At 61.8% G+C, this 19,212-nt stretch overlaps 1 protein-coding gene across 2 annotated transcripts in view; it reads left to right on the top strand.

The window, feature by feature from the left end:
- The window catches only part of PXDN (peroxidasin), a 51,900-nt gene that overhangs the window by 23,621 nt on the left and 9,067 nt on the right, over nt 1-19,212 (top strand). For both annotated transcript variants that reach the window (XM_037151733.2, XM_037151732.2), the window contains 13 exons: nt 74-145; nt 494-565; nt 1,753-1,922; nt 3,068-3,185; nt 5,013-5,182; nt 9,253-9,525; nt 10,328-10,444; nt 11,507-11,665; nt 12,494-12,606; nt 13,422-13,578; nt 14,574-14,682; nt 15,268-15,425; nt 16,328-17,831. In XM_037151733.2, coding sequence (XP_037007628.2) covers nt 74-145; nt 494-565; nt 1,753-1,922; nt 3,068-3,185; nt 5,013-5,182; nt 9,253-9,525; nt 10,328-10,444; nt 11,507-11,665; nt 12,494-12,606; nt 13,422-13,578; nt 14,574-14,682; nt 15,268-15,425; nt 16,328-17,831 — 3,192 coding nt within the window. The remainder of the gene's footprint in view (nt 1-73; nt 146-493; nt 566-1,752; nt 1,923-3,067; nt 3,186-5,012; nt 5,183-9,252; nt 9,526-10,327; nt 10,445-11,506; nt 11,666-12,493; nt 12,607-13,421; nt 13,579-14,573; nt 14,683-15,267; nt 15,426-16,327; nt 17,832-19,212) is intronic.

The raw sequence follows: 19,212 nt of genomic DNA, 5'->3' as shown, positions 1-19,212 counted from the left end.
AACCCAGACCCGTAAAATATAACAATTAAAGTCACTTACATTGTTTCCCTCTTTCTGTTTTTAACTTTCCCAGGTACCTGCACTTCAACCAGATAGAGACCCTGGACCCGGAGTCCTTCCGTCATTTGCCGAAGCTGGAGAGGCTGTGAGTCTCATTCCACTCCTGCCCTTGACCTTCCCGGCCGGGGCAGGGCCGCAGCCCGCAGGTCTGGTGTCGGGGCTGAGGCCCTCGTCTGTCAAAACCCTGACGGTGGTCCCGCCACCACCTCTGTGCCCCTTGTCCAGCGAGTCAGAGGCAGGACTTCCAACTCCCTCTTTGTCGGGGAAAAGTGACGGAGCCGGGCCAACGCCTCCGCCCTCCGGGGCCCTTCCCCCTTGTCTCACCGGGGTTGAGTGGGTGCCGTCTCTGTGCCTGGTTTAGGGGGCAGATTCATTCGGTGGCTGTGGTCTGAGGCGTGTGTTCAAGTTGGTCCTCGTGTGGTCCCTTCCCCAGGTTTCTGCATAACAACCGCATCACGCACTTGGTCCCAGGGACGTTCAATCACTTGGAGTCCATGAAAAGACTGTAAGTGCTGCAGCTCAGGAGGCGGGACCCCGGGGAGAGGGCAGGTCCCCCCCTCCCCCAGCAGGCGGACTGGCGAGGAGGCCCAGGCCCCGGCTGAAGGCGCAGGACACAGGCTCTCGTTGCTGCCCCAGTAGTTTTTCCTCGGGACAAAGAAACAGGGACCAAACCAGGCCTCACACTCCAGGGGAGGACTCGATGCATGTGGCTCGTTCAATAGGGGAACAAGAGAGCGGCAAAGAAATGGCCGGAGGGGACAGGCAGCCGCGGGCAGGCGGGGCGTCGGCAGAGCCCTGGACGTGCGGGGCCCTTCAGACTGAGGCCGGTCCTCCCACCCGACACTGTCCTCTCTGCCGTCTGCCCGTCTGAGAAGGGGGAGGCCTCAGAGAACAGCCCACACTCACCCCGGACACCAGAGGGGGGCACGCACATGGCGGGCTTCCGTCCCTCGTCCATGTCCTTTGCCCAGAGAGGGACCCATCGCCGATCTCTCTGGCTCACCGCTCTGCCCTGCAGGCAGAGGTCCTGTCACTCACTCAGAGGGGCTGGCCAGCTGGACGGAGCCAGGCGTGTGCTGGGGTGTTCGTGCCCCTGCTCGCCACAGCCTCCTCCCCTCGGGGGTCAGGGAACAGGGTTGGGAGAAATGTCCTCTCTGCACCAAGCCCCGTAGATGCCACTGTGGGTGGTCATCAGAAAAATGACCACTCAGGTCCTGGGGAAAGGCAGGCGGCAGGGGTCCCAGGCCTCAGTCTCCCCCGGGGCCCTGGGCCTGCAGTGTGAACTTAAAGGGTGCTGATCTCAGCGCCCCCACCCCCCCACCATGCTCCCCACTGCTCAGCTCTGGGCCAGAGCAGGCTGCCCCTCACGCCCCTCCCGCCGGCTGGCCACGCCTGTTCTGTAAGGAGGGGCTGCCCTCAGGGCTGTGGCGTCCCAGCCGCTGCAGCAGCCTCTCACGAGCGCTGTGTGGCTCAGCCAGGGGTCTTCCGGGGGATAGAGGGGCCGCCCTGCTGTGGGGGTCGCCACGCTTCACACGCACCTCCCTCAGCAACTGTCGGGGACAGGGCAGCTTCGGAAACGAACCCCCCCTGGGGCACATCCGCAGTTGGGGAGTTCTGGGGTCGCCAGGGGTCAGGTGGGGCGGCGTGCACCCGCAGTGCCACGGACCCTCCTGGTGGGCCCGCCCCTCCCAGGCGCCTGGACTCGAACGCACTGCACTGTGACTGCGAGACCCTCTGGCTGGCGGACCTGCTGCAGACCTACGCCCGCTCCGGGAACGCGCAGGCCGCCGCCACCTGCGAGCACCCACGCCGCCTGCAGGGCCGGTCAGTGGCCACCATCACCCCCGAGGAGCTGGACTGTGGTGAGTGGCCCCTGCTGCCCGCGGTCACCGGCCGACCCCAGACCAGGTCGCCAGGGGCCTGGTGGAGCCTCGGGTGCGCAGCCCCGCCCTGGGCGTGTCTGAGAAGCTGGCTGCCTGGCCCGGGGCCGTGGGCTGAGTGTCCTCCCATGCACCAGAAGGTTAGGGTTCGATCGCTGCAGGGGGCACATGCAGGGCGGCCGATCGAAGCTTCTCTCCATCTCTTTCTCTCCCTCTCTCTCCAAAACCAATAAATATACCCTCAGGCGAGGATCAAAAAAGCTATCTGTTAGTAAACCTGGGCTGTATGTTGAGGTTCCCCACAAAAAAGGAATCTCCACCTTCACCCCTGAGTAGCCCCCTGGCAGGCAGCTGCATGTGAAGGGCCCCGGGGGGTGCAGGGGTCTGGGCTGGGCAGAGCCCTGGGTGGGGGCTGAGGTCCACCACCCGAAGGCCCCGGTGCCGGCCCGACCCCCTCCCCAGACCACCGAGGGAGGGCACGAAACCAAATCAGGGGCCGGGCCGAGCCTGCCTCCTGCGTCCCCGGGGGCTCAGCCTCTCCTTTTCTCTTCAGCCCTTTTTTTGAAGCTAAAGCTAATTTTTTCAGTTCTTCCTCCGCAACACCATTATCAACCACTTTTACATATAAAGGCAAACAGTGAAAATTAAGAACCGGTGCAGATACTGAATCCAGGTCTGGTTGCTCAGAAGCCAATAATCAAGACATGGGCTGGTGAGAGGGGGGCCGGTTTGCTAGGGTGCCGGCCGCTGAGAAGGCGGGGCTCCCGTCCCAGAGCCCCCCCCATCGTGGTGCCGGGAGAGGGCGGCAAGACGCTGAGGCCCAGGGAGGGATCCGTTCCGAGAAGGACCTGGAGGCTGGTCCAGCGGGGGTGGGGGCGCCTGTCAGCCTGGTTTTGCACGTGAAGGTCAGCAAGGCGCTCGGAGCCGGGAGGCCTGAAGGTGTCTGTTTCTGAAGCCAGACCCCAGGGTTCCCACACGGACCTGCTGTGTGTCCACAAGTCAAGCCAGAGTTTGCAGGGATGACGTTGAACAGTCGGTCGCGTTGTTCTTGAACGTGGAGGGTCTGCCTGGGGTCCTTGTCTCCTCTGTGTCTGAGACCCAGAGGTCCCTGCTCCTTGTTGGTACAGAAAGGCCCCGGATCACGTCCGAGCCCCAGGACGCCGATGTCACCTCGGGGAACACCGTGTTCTTCACCTGCAGAGCCGAGGGCAACCCCAAACCCGAGATCATCTGGCTGCGGAACAAGTAAGTGGGGTGTCGGGCCGGCCGCTGCCGGTGGAGGGAGCTCAGGGTCTGGCCCCCACACTGCAACCCTGCTCAGACCCTTTCTCTGCTGTGACTCGGCAGTGGGGCGGCGGGGGTGGGGGGGCATGGCTGCCCCTCGTGGGTGAGCCAGCCTGGGCCACGCAGGGTGACAGCTCCTCCACACTTTCTTCAGGCCGGTGTTTTCACTGGTCCGGTGCCCCTCACCCAGCCTGGGGTCAGGAATGGGAGGGACCTGGCTCTCTGCCAACTACTCTTCCTGGCCGCAGGCTGGGGGTGTGGTCACTGGGGGATTTGCCCCTGGAGCGTGGGGACCAGCCCTCACTAGACCGGGGTCTGGCTGCTGGGATGGAGACCCGGGGAGACTCCTCAGGGGAACATGGACACTGAGCCCCTGTGTGCGTCCGGCTTCTCCCTGACAGGAGCTCTTCCAGTGCCCGGCAGGCACCAGGGCAGGGAGCCGAGGCCTGGGCCGGGCAGCGGGTCCAGTGCCTTCAGGGCCCTCGGAGCCCACGAGGGTCGTGGGAACCAAGTCCTCAGACAGAAATCCTCATGGGCCTGGTCATCCTCACCTCCCATGATGCCTTGCACGGGGGCTGTGGCACCGCACACTGGGAGCTGAGCCCGCGCCGCGAGCTCCCCGGTGGTGGGGAGCCGTGACCCGCAGGGAGGCCTGGGCGGACACGGGGCGCAGACACCAATCTCATGTCTCCTGGCCCCGCTGGACCCCCGGGAGTGCGGCTGCTGAGCGCGCAGGGTCTGCCGGGAAGACAGACAGGAGGAGCGAGCCACCCTCTTGAGTTGCCGGGTGCAGAGCGGGGAGGTGCACTCCAGCCACGGGGACGTGGGCTCTGGGCCGGGACCGCAGTCACAGCTGAGCGGGCGGCCAGGGCGCTGGCGGTGGGGAGGTCGGCGAGACTTAAACTGCGGGTGAGCATCACAGGGGCGCCCCAGGAGCGCCCCGCTGCGTGGAAGTGCGGAGTTGGTAGGCGGAGACGAGCGGGTCGCGCTCAGCCTTCCTGCCTCCGTTTGTAAGCGAACACACTGGCACCGAAAGCCAAAACCGCAGAGCCAGGCCTGCCCCCACCCGTGTGCCCTCCACCTGTGCGGGCCGCCCCCCCCCCAAGCCGGCGTTCCCCGTGGGCGCGCCTCCCCAGAGGGCCTGTCTCACCTGCGCGCCACCCCACCTGAGAGCCGGCCTCGCCAGCTGGCTCCGGGGTGGATGGGAGGGACCAGGCGTGTCAGCCAGAGTCTCATTTACGGGTCTGCAGTGACGGTCTCCCGTAAATGAGACGTGGCGACAGCTGGCAGAGCTGTGAGCCAGCGGGGAGCTCCCTTTGGCTCTGGCCGCAGGGGGACAAGAGTGTGAGGAAGGGACAGCGGGCCAGGCTGCTGGTCGGCTCCGTGCCTGTGGGGGGCGCCCTGGGCCTCTGAGTGGTGGCCACGGGGAGAGGCTCCCAGGCAGCAGGGCTTCCTGGGTCGGTTCCTCTAATCTTGTGCTTTAGTAACAATGTTCCTGGCTGTTGCCTCGAAGAACTGGACAGAAACAAAGGAAGAGTTTTAAAACTTGGTTCTCTTTCCTTTCGAACGAGGAGAAGTTTTCAGCGCTTCTAGGTTGCACCTGAGAGATGAACAGATGCTAGACTCTGTGGACGTCGGCACTTTTCCCAGGAGCCAACGACTCAGTCTCGGCTCCCCGGGCGGGCGGGCCCCTCGGGCACAGACCGCTGCTCGGCCCAGCGCTGGCCGCTGCGGCGTTGGCCGTCCCTGAGCTTTCGGAAACCGAGCGCCCGGTGTCTGTCCTTGCAGCAACGAGCTGAGCATGGAGACGGATTCCCGCCTGAACCTGCTGGACGACGGGACCCTGATGATCCGGAACACGCAGGAGACGGACCAGGGCGTGTACCAGTGCATGGCCAAGAACGCCGCCGGGGAGGTGAAGACGCAAGAGGTGACCCTCCGGTACTTCGGGTCTCCAGGTGCGTGGAGAGCACGCACACGAGGGTCCTCCCTGGTGGGTGGCGTTCTCCTCTCCCCGCCGCCCCCGCCGGCGCAGCTCCCGGAGCAGGGTGGCCTCCTGGCCTTTGACACGCAGGGTCCTGGGGAGTCATGACCTTTGCGCTGGCCCCCGCCAGACCCCAATCCGGGACGGACCCTCAGGGTGGACCGCCCAGCAGCCGTCCACAGGGCACCTGGGGAAGGGTCACTCCCGCCCTTCCACCTCCCCCTCCCAGCCCCCCCAACCCCCGCCACGGCGTCCCGCTGGTCCAAAGGGGAAGTGCTGTTGTTCCCATTTGGCGGGGGGCCCTTCACTGTGCTAAGAGTTTGGTTATTGGAAAAAGCCAAAATGTGGACTTTGATGTAAAACCCCCACATGCAAAACGTTTGTGCCTGATTTACACACTGTCCCGGCTGAGCGAGGCACAGCTGTGGCCGGGAGCCGTTCTGGCCCTGCCAGGCTGCAGACCGGCTCCCGGCATCTCTTTGATCTGAGAGCATGGTGGGGGGGCAGGGGAGAGAGGCCTGGCTGGGGGAAAGCCCGGCGTGGCTGCTGGCACGCCATCTCCCCCGTGGCTGCCCCATGTTGCCGCCACCCCGTGCCTCCTCCGCAAACCCCTGTGGGGCCTGGGTCCCCCCTGGTGTTGTGGCCAAGCTCAGGTGGCTGTAGAAGTGGTCCCTGCGGTTTCTCTGTGGACACTCTCAGCTCTCTGCACCCGGTGTGGTGTTTGAGGTGCAGGGCACGTCCCGGCACACACAGTAGGTTCTTAACCAGTGCGGTTTCCCGGTGTCCAGTCTCAGCAGGAAGGACGGCAGAGGGACGTGCTTCTGTGGAAGCACAGCCCTTGTCGGTCCCCTCCCTCGTGTCCCAGGGACAAGGCGCCCAGCAGCCCTGCCTGCAGGCCACCGCCTCTGGGACCCAGAGGAGCCCACAGACAGCAAGTGGGGTGAGGTGACACTGGGGACCCTGCCCAGAGCAAAGGACTAACAGAACATCGGGAACAGGCCTGGTTGGGCTGGCTGGTCACCTGACTTCCAGACGGGGGGCCCAGCTGTCTCTCCACCGGGAAGGGCAGCCTCACTGAGGGGACCACGCTGAGCGTGTTGGTCTGGCTGCCCGCCACGTGCACGAAGGGCCTCCCACAGCCCGTGACGACCTCACGTGGAGGGAGGGAATGGGCGTGTGGCCACCGGTCCCCCGGACCTGGGCCGGCCGTCCTACAGGCCAGACCTGCTGGCCCCCTGCCTGTTTTCCTTAAAACCTGGGAACTAAGAATGGTTTTACGCTTTTATAGGACTGAGAAACCCAAGACTTTTTAGGACACGTGGTAATTATATGAAATTCAAACTTCGGTGTCTACAAATTAAGTTTTATTGGAACATAACCACAGTCTTTTACGAGTTGTCTGTGGCTGGATTTTGCGGCCGAGCAGAGCTGCGTCTCAGCGAAGCCCGGAGCGGTGCGCTCCGTCCCCTGCAGGACGCCCGCCAGCCCGGCTCCCCCACAGCGGTGACAGCGCGGCCACAGTGGCGGCCGGACTTGCCAGCCACAGGAGTCGCAAGCGGCTAAATACACTTTGTATATTTTGAAGCTCTGTTATTAGGGGCATTAAGTTTGTCCTTTTTATCTTCCTTCTGGGTTAAACTTTGATCGTGGGCGCTTCAACCTGATACTGATTTTGCCTTAAAGTTAACTTGGCAGGCGCAGCTGGCTCCCCCTCCACGCTTCGCTCCGAGCCGCTCTGTGCACGCGAGTTTCGGGTGTCGATTGTAAGTAGCGTAGAGCTCGACTAACACCAGAGTTCAGGCGGATGTTTCTTACAGTGAGTCCACCTGTATTTGGCGTGGGTGCCAGTGTATTCAGATTTACACGTCCCACGTCTTATTTTGCACTAATCTAACTTTTTCTGTCTCTGGCCTTATTTTGGAATAGTGGTTTTTCATCTCCCTCCCCAGTTCTGGTCCAGAAATCACACTTTTTTAGTTGTCTTTCAGTAGCTATTCTAGAAAAAGTTAGGCGACGCATTTCTAAACCACAGTACATCGCTACTGTCTTAACTTTGGTCTCCAAGGCGCAAACCACCCCTCCTGGAGTCTTAACCCCTGAAACGCCGCTGTCCTCCGGCCACTCCCCTGGTGTTGGGGTCACTGACTTGCCACCTACTGTGGGGTGAACGGGGGTGCCCACCCAGGCGAGGACCAGCTGGCGTTAATAAAGCTCCCAGCGGGGTCCCTTCTCCTCAGTGCCGCTGCCTGCGTGGGGGGTGGGGGCTGACCCCCTCCCCCGGCCCTCCCCAGGCCGGAGCGCAGCGCTCCGGGGACCCGGCCGTGTGGGTCCCCAGTGGGCTGTCCCCTCCGTCTGGCCTGCACTTCTCAGGAGGACAATGAAGGTACAGGGCGGTGACCTTGGCCCTGTTCTCTGGGAACGCCAGTGTCCTCTCTGTGCTTCCTGTCACGTGCTGTCACTTAGGTATTTGGCTAATGAGACATAAACCTGAACACGTGTAGAGCAGTCTCTCTCCTCTTTCCCCCACCCACTTAATTCCCACGCCCACCCCCACTGCCCTGGGTCACTGACTCCTCCTCCTCCTCCTTTACCCTCCCGAGAAACCAGCGCGGCCGTCACCCGAGGCCTCTCCTCTCAGCACACGAGACCTCCTTACTCTTCCCCTCTAAACCCACACCGGACCCCGTCATTCAGATGCGCCGCCATCTAGTCGATGAGCTCCTTTCTGGGAGAACATTTAGGTTTTCCCCCAAATATTTTGCTATCACAGACCCTTGACCCTTTACCCAAAACCCCTTGGGCCACACGAAAGAATTTGGGAACTTTTTCAGAAAGGCCACAGGGCACATCAACATGTTGATGTCCTGGAGCAAACAGTGCAAACATTCACAGCAGAAAATGAGGACTCTGAAGTAGCCTCAACTTTTAAAAACAAGCTGTGAAAAAACAGCTTGTGTTTGGAGGTTTTTGGATCCCAGGATTATGGGCGAGGGTGTTGGTCCAAAGAAATAACACAGCAGTTCAGCGACACCTTCTGTGCCAATGTCACTTTTCCTGCTCGTAAAGTATTCTCGGGGTGAGGTCCCGGAGGGTGATTCTGGGCAGAGGGTGTCTGCGTTCTGGGTTCTGGTGTCTGCGGCCACATCAGCCTCCCGGTGGGCGTGGCACTCACAACGCCGATGAGTGGGAGATGTTTCTGCACAAGTTCACTCGTGAAACACACTCACGAGTGTGCGTACTTGTTCCTGCATTTAGAGCTGGAAGATAATCTCAGTGTAGTTTTAGTTTGTGGGCGAAATTTATTATTTTTTTAATACTGAAAGGCTTTATTCTCAAGTTCTATAAGTTGTAATCCCCTTGTTGGGATTCTTTTCCCTTAATTTAGATAGGTACAGAAGAACCTAGGTTCTCAAAATTCCCAAATTCAGAGTTGATAAAAAAGGAAATCAAACCCTGTTTTGCACTTTTATCAAAATTTTTATTTATTGTTAGAGGGGAAGGCAGGGAGAAAGACAGGGAGGGACACCAGTGTGGTTGCCTCCCACACACCGTCTGCTGGGGACCTGCCCCGAGACCCAGCACCTGCCCTGACTGGGAATCAAACTGGAGACCCTTTGGTTCACAGGCTGGTGCTCAGTCCACTGAGCCACCCCAACGGGGCGGAAATTTCTTATGTTATCTGTGCTAAGTGTACTTTAAAGCCAGTGCTCCATAGCAGTGGGAACGGCCAGCAGGGTCTCATGGGATCGGCCTGAGGCTGTGTAGCGTGACCTGGAGCGAGGGCTCCCTGCCCCCGTCTCGATCGGAGGAGAGGGCGGCTCTCGTCCGTCACCGCGGTGGCCGACCCCTCGCTGGCCTGAGGCAGGGGACCATTTTACTTTCTGGTGCATGTCTTTAAAAAGCAACAAAGACAGGAAAGCAGCCGCTTCAATTGGCTTCGCTTAGTTCGGAGGTCAATAGGTTTCTGAAAACAGAAAAACTCGAGCAGAAACGCGGGGCCAGGCCGGAGGGCCCCGGGTCAGAGCCTGCGTTTTCTCGTGGCAGCGCGGCCGGCCTTCGTGATCCAGCCGCAGAACACGGAGGTGCTGGTCGGGGAGAGCGTGACGCTGGAGTGCAGCGCCACGGGCCACCCGCTGCCCCGCATCACCTGGACCAGGGGCGACCGCACGGCCCTGCCCGTGGACCCCCGTGTGAGCATCACGCCCTCGGGCGGCCTGTACATCCAGAACGTGGCACAAGAGGACGGCGGGGAGTACACCTGCTTCGCCTCCAACGGCCTGGACAGCATCCACGCCACGGCCCGCATCATCGTCCAGGGTGAGAGTCGGCCCTGGACCCTGCCGCCCCTCGTGGTCCTCCCCCCGGGGCCCGACACACCCTCTGCCCAGCGCACAGCAGGGCGGGGGCCCCTTGTCCCTGAGACCCCTTTGCGTTTACCTGTCACGCTTACCCAACGCCTGGCAGTTCGTACGGTGGAAGCTTCGGGAGGACCGGGCTTCATTGTCCAGCTGCTGCCCACACACCGGAGCGCTGGCGCGTGTGAGCCCAGGGCATGCACACGGGCGTGGCCGTGTTAGTAGGAGGTCGGCACGGCAGGCCCGGTGTTGGGACGTGTGGTCTGGCTCCCCAGATTTCTTGCTCAGCTCTATCGTGAGTTTGTTGGTTTTTAAGTAAATTGCAAAGTGGGACCTTTTTGGAAGGCACAGGACAATACAGAAAAGCCAAAAAGACAGACCCTGGTGCTTCCCTGCTCCTGTCCTCACCCACCTTCCCCGCCTCCCCGGGGGCCACCGTGTGGCCTTTGTCAGCCCGTCCGGGCAGGCTCTCTGCCCAGGCAGCTGCGAGCATTCCCTGTGGTCACTGCGCCGTTGCGGTTCCTTCTTTAAAAACGGAGTCGCACCGGACACACTGTTCCGTGACAGATCCCCGACCCCTCCCCCAAATGATCACCAGCTAACTTCCTCGGCCACGCACAGTCAGTCCCTCCTCAGTGACACGCGTGACCACCTGTGAGTCCTGACTGCGGCTGCGGAGGTGCAGCCATGTCCTCTCACCGCCGCGCTGGGGTCCAGCGCCGCCCTCAGCAAAGCCGTCATCTTCCCGCGTCTGCTCCCGGCAGCTCTCCCGCAGTTCACGGTGACCCCTCAGGACAGAGCTGTGATCGAGGGCCAGACCGTTGATTTCCAGTGCGAGGCAAAGGGCTACCCACAGCCTGTCATCGCGTGGACCAAAGGAGGTAGGGCGCCCACCTGGCCCCCAGCCCCGTCACCCTCTCCCTCCCTGGGGACACAAACACCGACACCAGCGCTGTCCTCCTTTGGCCCCAAACCCCCGTCATCTGGGCGGGGCCGAGGGACAGGGGCACCTGACCGGGCAGGTGCTGGGGACGGACAGGGGTGTGTCTGCCCGGTCCCTGGCCACCGGCACACGCAGGAGGTCTGTCCTCACTGAAGGGACCTGGGTGTGGCCTTGTGCTCGCGCTACCGTCACCCAGGAGCCTGCGTCTTCCCTTTAACACCCACCCCGCTGGGGCGGGAAGAACTTCATAGCATGTGAGACGGACTCTGAACAGCCAGCCGTGCAGTGTGTATTTCTAAGAGCCTTTTGCTCTCGGTTCAGCCCCCAGAGCGGCGCCGTCTCCCCGTCTGGGTTTAAGTGCTGCTCACGCTAATTCTCGGCGCGGCCCAGCCCTCGGTCTCCAGCTGCTGCAGGGCTGGCCCCGAGCCTTGAAGAGCCGCAGCCCCTTCCTGGTGACAGCAGCCTGCCCGAGAGGGTCCGGGTTGGGAGGACTGCCACCAGCACTGTGGGCCAGCGGGGGCCTGTCCTGACACCGGCTGGGGTGGCCATGAGACCTAGCTAATGACCTCCACGGTGTCCATCTCTGCCCCCTGAGGGTACCTTTCTGGGGATTCTCTGGAGCCCCCTGCTCCCGGCTCAGCCCCAGAGGAACCTGCTGGGACCCTGTCGGGGGTGTGCTTTGCCTCCGAGCATCTCCGGTCCCCTGCCCTCCTCGCTCCTGCCCACATAGCTCTTGTCTCTGTCCCCCACCCTTCCGTGGAGACAGAGGGCGTGCTCTGTTTGTCCCTGACCTGGCTGCACACGGCTCTGCAGGGTCACATCACACAGCCGTGGAACCGGTGTCTGCTGGTCAAGGAGCCACTTCCTGACCCGGGGCCCTAACGGGGCCGAGACCAGTTTCTGTGACCTTTCCTTTCCTCAAAGTTCCATTTGACCCCCACACCGAGCGTTGCCTCCACCCCCCGTGTCCCTGGGGCTGATGCTGCGCGTCCCCCTGCAGGGAGCCAGCTGTCCGTGGACCGGCGGCACCTGGTCCTGTCCTCGGGCACGCTCAGGATCGCCAGTGTCGCCCTCCACGACCAGGGCCAGTACGAGTGCCAGGCCGTCAACATCATCGGCTCCCAGAGGGTCGTGGCGCACCTGACGGTCCAGCCCCGAGGTAGGCGGGGGCGGGGCGGGGGGGCTGTGTGCCAGGGAGCTCCTGCACCCACACTTGTGTCGCTGCCAGTGACCGAGAGCCGACCCAGCATCTCGAATAGCTGTCCCTGTCCTCGTTCCCAAGGCAACGACGTCATGACTCGCTAGTGCATGTTGGTCTACGGTGACGTTCATTTTATCGATGCGAGTCCTGGAGGCTGACGGGCTGACGCGTCACGGGCTGACGTGATCGTTTTAAGGAGGGTGGTCTGGGAGCCGCCTTTCCTGGGTCACGGGAGCAGCCCTGGGCCCAGTGGCCCCAGGTCGTGGCCCGCAGCCTGGCTCTGTTTCCCGGTTGTGCCCCAAGCATTCCGAGGTCCCCCTGTCCTCTGCTCCGAAGGGCTGGTCACCTGTGTCTCTAAAAGGACTCAGGGCAGACGCTGAGCCGGCCGGCAGGTGCAGAACCTGGGGTGGGTCCGGGTCTCCCCTGAGGGCGTGGCTGCCTCCGGACAGCCCGCTGGGTGAGAGCTAGTGGGAGGGTCCCTGAAAGGCCATTAGGCCCCTTGAGAAAGGCTCCCTCTCGGCCACAGCTGCTTCCCAGTCAGCAAGGTCTCGCGTCCTGGGGGCGCTGGCCCTTCGGCTCCCAGCTCGGCGGGCAGGGCTCCTTCAGGGTCGAGGCCGGCCTGGGGGCGAGGCCGGTGTAGTCCCTTCCGACAGCTTCCCTCTGTGCAGACGCTGCTGCAGGGAGACAGGCCGCCCGGCCAAGAGGCTCAGTGCCCCGGGCCTGCTGTGATGAAGGCAGGGGTCCGGGGCCCCCGTGACTGTCAGCGGCGTGTCCCTTGCCTTCCAGTCACGCCGGTGTTCAGCAGCGTCCCCAGCGACCAGACGGTGGAGGTGGGCACCAGCGTGCAGCTGCCCTGCAGCTCCCAGGGGGAGCCAGAGCCAGCCATCACCTGGAACAAGGTGCCCACTGCGGCGGGAGACGTGCGGTCGCGCGGGGGGCGCGGTGGGACGCAGGTGTCACTACCGCCTTCCCAGACCTCCCACGGCAGTGGGACACCAGGCTGAGAGCCAGAGCTGAAGCCCGTGCTGGTGGCCTCGGTGTGGAAACACCACGAGACCGACAGACACGGAACAGAGTCCTTGTCACGTCCTCACGGTGACAGTAAGAAAACACCTTCCTGTCAGACCCCTGGTCTTGTAGTGAGTAGAGCAGGGCTTCTGTTGTTTTGTTTTACTGTTGCCTTTATGAAGCCCCAGCAAAAAAACAGGAAGCGGAGTCCAAACCCACAGCCCAGCGCCTTGACACGAGGCGTCTCCGAGGACGGGTGACTGGCCTGGGACGGAGATACTCTGCCCCTGCAGCTTCCTCTCCTCGGCCCGGAGGCTGCGCCCTTCCCAGTGAGACTCAGGCATCCTCTCTGCTGCCCGGGGCCTCCTCCCTCATCAGGGCCACGTCCTGTGCCTTTTCACTGGGGGCCTCCTCCCCGGGGTGGCCCTCGGTCCCTACCCCCGACCCCGGACAACCCCAGGAGTGTGGCTTCTGCCTGGCTCCGGCCTGGACCTGCGGCAGGCACGCAAGGAAGGCCGCCCCGTGGATTCCGTGCCGGGTGGACTGGACCACAGCTCCTCTTCGTGGTTCTGGGCGAACGGGAGCTCGGCCCCCTCAGCGTTCCCACCCGTGATTCCTGACAAACGGGGACCCAGCCCCCAGAACACATGCTCTGCTGCTCAGTCTCCTTCATTCCTGCTGTGATCCCCCCTCTGTTTTGCTCCAGGATGGGGTGCAGGTGACAGAAAGTGGGAAATTCCACATTAGCCCCGAGGGATTCCTGACCATTCACGATGTGGGGACCGCCGATGCCGGCCGCTATGAGTGTGTGGCCCGGAACACCATCGGGCAGGCCTCGGTCAGCATGGTGCTCAGTGTGAGCGGTAAGGGGGCCGGGCCAAGGCACGGGGGGGGGGGGGGGGGGCAGGGGTCCCGCCTGCACGGGCTCAGTGCAAGCCCTGATCACTGGGGTCATTAGAAGATGGTACATCCACTCCCCTGGTTTGCAGGGGGACCACTGGGGCACGCTCAGCCAGCAGCAGGACCAGGTGGACCCAGGAGTCCCTCCTGCGGCACAGGGGCCCTGCAGGCCAGCGTGCCAACCTGCCCAGGGGAGTTTCCCTGTGTTCAGCCACCATCCAAACCCCCTCAGATCTGACTACATGCCACTTACCGTCACCATTTAGTAAAGTGGGGATCTGTAACCGCTTCACCAGAGGCCCCTCCTCTGCCCGCTCTCCATGCTGGGTGGGGCCACACGCATCCCCGGCGTGTGCCAGGTCCCAGTGTCTTTACCATTAACCTCCACGGATGCACTGTGACCTGGCACGGCTGTTTCAAAAGATGAATGATAGGTGGGAACGAGGTCATGGTGCGTAAGGAACTCTGGGTCCTGGACTATTAAATGAAAAGGGAAGCAACCCGCCCCGGGGTCCTATGCCATGTGTGATGTGTGTGAGCACACGTGCATGTGATCGTAACGGCATCTGCATCGTGACATGCGGGGGGACAGTGGGGAACCCAGGCGGAAGGGCTGAGCAGGCTGAGGTCCCGGCTGCATGAGAATAGACAGAGCCACGGGGATCCGGACCTTCTCACCAACCACCGTGCCCGGCAGGAGGCCTGAGTGGCCACATTGTCCCTGTGCCATCACTGCTGGAGGTCACAGCTGTTTTTCCCTGTCCTCTGGGGCATGCCACCTGCCTGCACAAAGGAAAAGTCATGCTGTCCTTACATTTGACAACAGTGTCTGGTTGTCTGTCAGCTAGGGACAAGCCCTGTGGGGGAGACAGAAGTGCACTTGGTGGGGGAAGTGCCTCCCGACATGACGAGAGGCTATCCAGCCCCTCCTGCTAGCGTGTGGCTCTGTGTCTCCTAGTTCCTGACGTCAGTCGGAATGGGGACCCGTTTGTGGCCACATCCATCGTGGAAGCCATTGCGACTGTCGACCGGGCCATAAACTCTACTCGGACGCACTTGTTTGACAGGTACTTCGGGCAGGCAGGGCTGGCCCACCCCCAGCGTGGCCCTGGGGGTCCAGAGTGTGGGCCCTTCGGGTACGGCTGTGACCTGCTCCCTCCTCTGAAGAAAAGGTTCAGTTTAAAAATCGCCAGCCAGGCTGGTGCCCAGTGGGGGTTAAAGTAACAGGCATACTTTACCAGACTGTTAAAGTAACAGTCTCTCCTCTCCAAGCAGAGACTGACCTATGACTCACAAATGAGACACTTCTCAAAAACTGCAGCTCGTTCTTTTGCTTTGTTGCTAAATGACTTGGCAAAAACAAAATGTCTCACAAGCCACTGGAGTGTGTGTTCGTCTTGGCCAGCCCGTGGTGTTTTCCCTGTGTCTGACTTGAAGTGCAGTGCCCCTGTTTTCGCCATGGACCTGACTAACTTTGTCTTTAGTGTTCTCTTGCTTTTGTTTTTCTTGCCTTCCACCCGGGATGAGCAAGGTACGGCCACGCCCTAGAGCAGTAGTGTCCGCCATTCAATGGCGGGTCTGTGTTGGGAGGCTGGGATTTCCGTCTCGGTGATGGCTCCCTTCTTCCCTCTGCCCTGGCTGGCTATCATTAGCCGACCTCGCACCCCCAACGACCTGCTGGCCCTGTTCCGATACCCGAGGGACCCCTACACCGTGGAGCAGGCGCGCGCTGGCGAGATATTCGAGCGGACGCTACAGCTGATCCAGGAGCACGTGCGACACGGCCTCATGGTGGACCTCAACGGCACGGGTCAGTGCCCCGCGCCGCCCCCTCCCTGCGCGGGCTGGAAGGACACAGTTGGGGTGGCAGTGTGGGTCCTGTCACCCCCACCTCCGGTCCGTGACGGTTGCGGAGGCTGTTGTGTCTCTGCAACCCTGGAGGCTGGCTTCTGCTTGTGCTCTGTCTGGGCTCCGCCTGGTCCCAGCGGGGGACGGGGGGGACAGGGCGCGGCCTGGGGAGGTGGCCAGGAACCGCGGCCACTGCTGCAGACAAAGGGACAGGGCGGGAGAAAGCCCCGGGCCCAGAGGACTTGCGGGTGGAAGCGGTTTTCTTTGACGTTCAAGACCGAGAATTTCGGGACGACAGACAGTAACCGTGAACAGAGGCAGACTTCGCAGTTTCCCTGTTGCATCCTGGGAAGCGCGCACCGCCCGCCCGAGCTTTCGGGACGGTGATGAACAGGACTCTCTGGGTGGCCGGGAGCCTGGGCACGTCCCGGGCACAGTGCGCGTTTCCGATCTCTTATCTACACCTGTGGGATTTCTTCACCCCCAGCTGTCTACCAAGTCCACGCGGGTATTTCAGACACCAACCCTAAAAAAGGGTGTTTCTGTGGGTCAAAAGTACGCAGAGTAGGTGTGTATCTGAGTAACACGCTTTAGAAAGCGGATGCACCGACAACGGAGAACCGGAAGGGATGGCCCACTGAGTGGAGTGGCGCATGCGCCCCTGCGAGCACGCGCGGGGGCGGATCCCTTCTATGGATTTGAATCCCGCCCCTGCGTGCGTGCGCGAGCGCGCGCTTCTGTGAGCGTGCACGGTGGTGGAGCCCTGCGGGCCCGGAGCATGCTGGGTGAGGGAGGCCGGGAGGCCTCAGTGAGACGCTGCCGGGCCGGTTTCGGACATCAGCTCGTCCCTGTCCTTCCCTGCAGGTTACCACTACAACGACCTGGTGTCTCCGCAGTACCTGAGCCTCATTGCCAACCTGTCGGGCTGCACGGCGCACCGGCGCGTGAACAACTGCTCCGACATGTGCTTCCACCAGAAGTACCGCACGCACGACGGCACCTGCAACAACCTGCAGCACCCCATGTGGGGCGCCTCACTGACCGCCTTCGAGCGCCTGCTGAAGGCCGTGTATGAGAACGGCTTCAACACCCCTCGGGGCGTGAACCCGAGCCGGCTGTACCACGGGCACGCGCTCCCCATGCCGCGCCTGGTGTCCACCACCCTGATCGGGACGGAGGCCATCACGCCCGATGCGAAGTTCACCCACATGCTCATGCAGTGGGGGCAGTTCCTGGACCACGACCTGGACTCCACGGTGGTGGCCCTGAGCCAGGCCCGCTTCTCTGATGGGCAGCACTGCAGCTCGGTGTGCAGCAACGACCCCCCCTGCTTCTCGCTCGCCATCCCGCCCAAAGACCCACGCGTCAGGAATGGCGCGCGATGCATGTTCTTCGTGCGCTCCAGCCCGGTGTGCGGCAGCGGCATGACCTCCCTGCTCATGAATTCCGTGTACCCGCGGGAGCAGATCAACCAGCTCACCTCCTACATCGACGCCTCCAACGTGTACGGGAGCTCAGAGCATGAGGCGCGAGCAGTGCGCGACCTGGCCAGCCAGCGCGGTCTGCTGCGACAGGGTATTGCTCAGCGCTCCGGGAAGCCACTGCTGCCCTTCGCCAGCGGGCCGCCCACCGAGTGCATGCGGGACGAGAGCGAGAGCCCCATCCCGTGCTTCCTGGCTGGCGACCACCGCGCCAACGAGCAGCTGGGCCTCACCAGTATGCACACGCTGTGGTTCCGTGAGCACAACCGAGTGGCGGCCGAGCTGCTGGCACTGAACCCGCACTGGGACGGTGACACCCTGTACCACGAGGCCCGGAAGATCGTGGGCGCGCAGATGCAGCACATCACCTACCAACACTGGCTCCCCAAGGTGCTGGGTGAGGTGGGCATGAAGATGCTGGGCGAGTACCACGGCTACGACCCAGGAGTCAACGCGGGCATCTTCAACGCTTTCGCCACTGCCGCCTTCCGCTTCGGCCACACGCTGATCAACCCGGTGCTGCACCGGCTGGACGAGAACTTCCAGCCCGTTGCACAGGGCCACGTGCCGCTGCACAAAGCCTTCTTCTCCCCGTTCCGCATCGTGAATGAGGGCGGCATTGACCCACTGCTCCGGGGCCTGTTTGGAGTGCCCGGCAAGATGCGCATGCCCTCGCAGCTGCTCAACACCGAGCTCACCGAGCGCCTCTTCTCCATGGCACACACGGTGGCCCTGGACCTGGCGGCCATCAACATCCAGCGCGGGCGCGACCACGGCATACCGCCCTACCACGACTACCGTGTCTACTGCAACCTGTCGTCCGCCCACACCTTCGAGGATCTGAAAAATGAGATAAAAAACCCTGAGATCCGGGAGAAGCTCAGACGGTGAGTTGGAGCCAGCCGGGTTTTACACGTCTCCTTCGTACATGTCATGCCGGCGCATGGGTGCTGCAGTGGCCGCTTTTGGGGTAGGTCTGCGCAGCCAGGGTCAGAGATGCTGAGGGTGCGGCTGAGCAGGGCCCTGCCGGCACCTCTGGGGGCCATGCAGGTGCAGGGAGATGTCTGAAAAGAAAGAAAACTTTCTCCTACAGACTCACTTTGCACGTTTTCTGGGCTCTGCAGCTCACCCAGGAGTGGGTTCCTTATTCTCACGGTACTCACTTGACACTAACGTGAAGACACGGTCCCCTTAGGGATTTCCTGTGTGTTCCCAAGGAAAAGGACTTTTCACTCAACTTGTTGCAAGTTGTGAAAAATGCAGGTTATGCCCCAAGTGGCACGTATTCCAGTGTTTAAGCGTCATCAGGTTCTGACCTTTGTCATATGTATTACACTGGCACAGTGGACCTCTTTGGTCACAGTTTTGCTTGATTAGGATTTATCTGAACTGTCTCTTACTTATGTGTTTCTTTTCGGGGGTCCAGACTGATGCAAATCACACCCCTGTCATTTCCCTTACTTGATGAACTTATTTCAGAACAGTTGGAGGCACCACGCTCTGGCCTGGCACTGCTGGCGGTTGAGGAGCCCTGTGCCCTGTGCACTGGCCGGCTGGGTGCTGTCCGTGGCCAGTGCCCTGAGCTGGCAGGGTGGGGGAAGGGCCCTGTCCCATCCGGAGGAGAAGCTCGTTTCGAGTCTGGTGTCCCCAGGTCAGCATGGTCTAGTGAGCCCATGCTGGTGGCTCACCGGGTTGGGGGAGCAGGAAGAGGGGGGACCCCACCCAGGAATTTCCTTTGGGAGAAGCCCAGGGCGATTCCAACAGGCCCACTTGGGGGGGGCACAGACGACTTGAAGACTCTTACTCACTCTATCTATCTCCATATTCCCACCTGGGTGTCCTTGAACTTAGAGAAAAGGATCGTAATTTGTCAGTCTTTGAAGGACTGAAGGCTGGTGGCAGCAGCGTGGCCCCGAGCCATGTGCTGGGTGACACCTGAGGACCAAGCTGGGACAGCCTTGTTGCTGGCCACCGTCACAGGGTGGGGCTCTGCGTGGCGACTGAGGTGTTAGGGGTTAGGAGAGGCCAGGTGAGAACCGTCTACCATGAGTTGTCAGCTCTGCCCTTTGGAAGCATGTCGTTCTGAGGAAGAGGAGGGGTCAGTGAAAACATTTTTTAAAACGTTTATGCCTCGCTCTCTTCATTTCTTATGTGGTCTCTGCTTAGTAAATGTTTTATGACAAATACATTTCAAAAATACAGCAGAATCCCAGTTTTTTTAAATGTGTCTCCAGCCCTGCATGGCGCACGTTCATACCGTCTGTGAGG

This window comes from Artibeus jamaicensis, unplaced genomic scaffold, assembly GCF_021234435.1.
Source record: "Artibeus jamaicensis isolate MK-2021 breed Jamaican fruit bat unplaced genomic scaffold, CSHL_Jam_final contig_465, whole genome shotgun sequence".
Lineage (NCBI taxonomy): Eukaryota > Metazoa > Chordata > Mammalia > Chiroptera > Phyllostomidae > Artibeus > Artibeus jamaicensis.
This window is presented reverse-complemented; position numbering and strand designations above follow the sequence as displayed.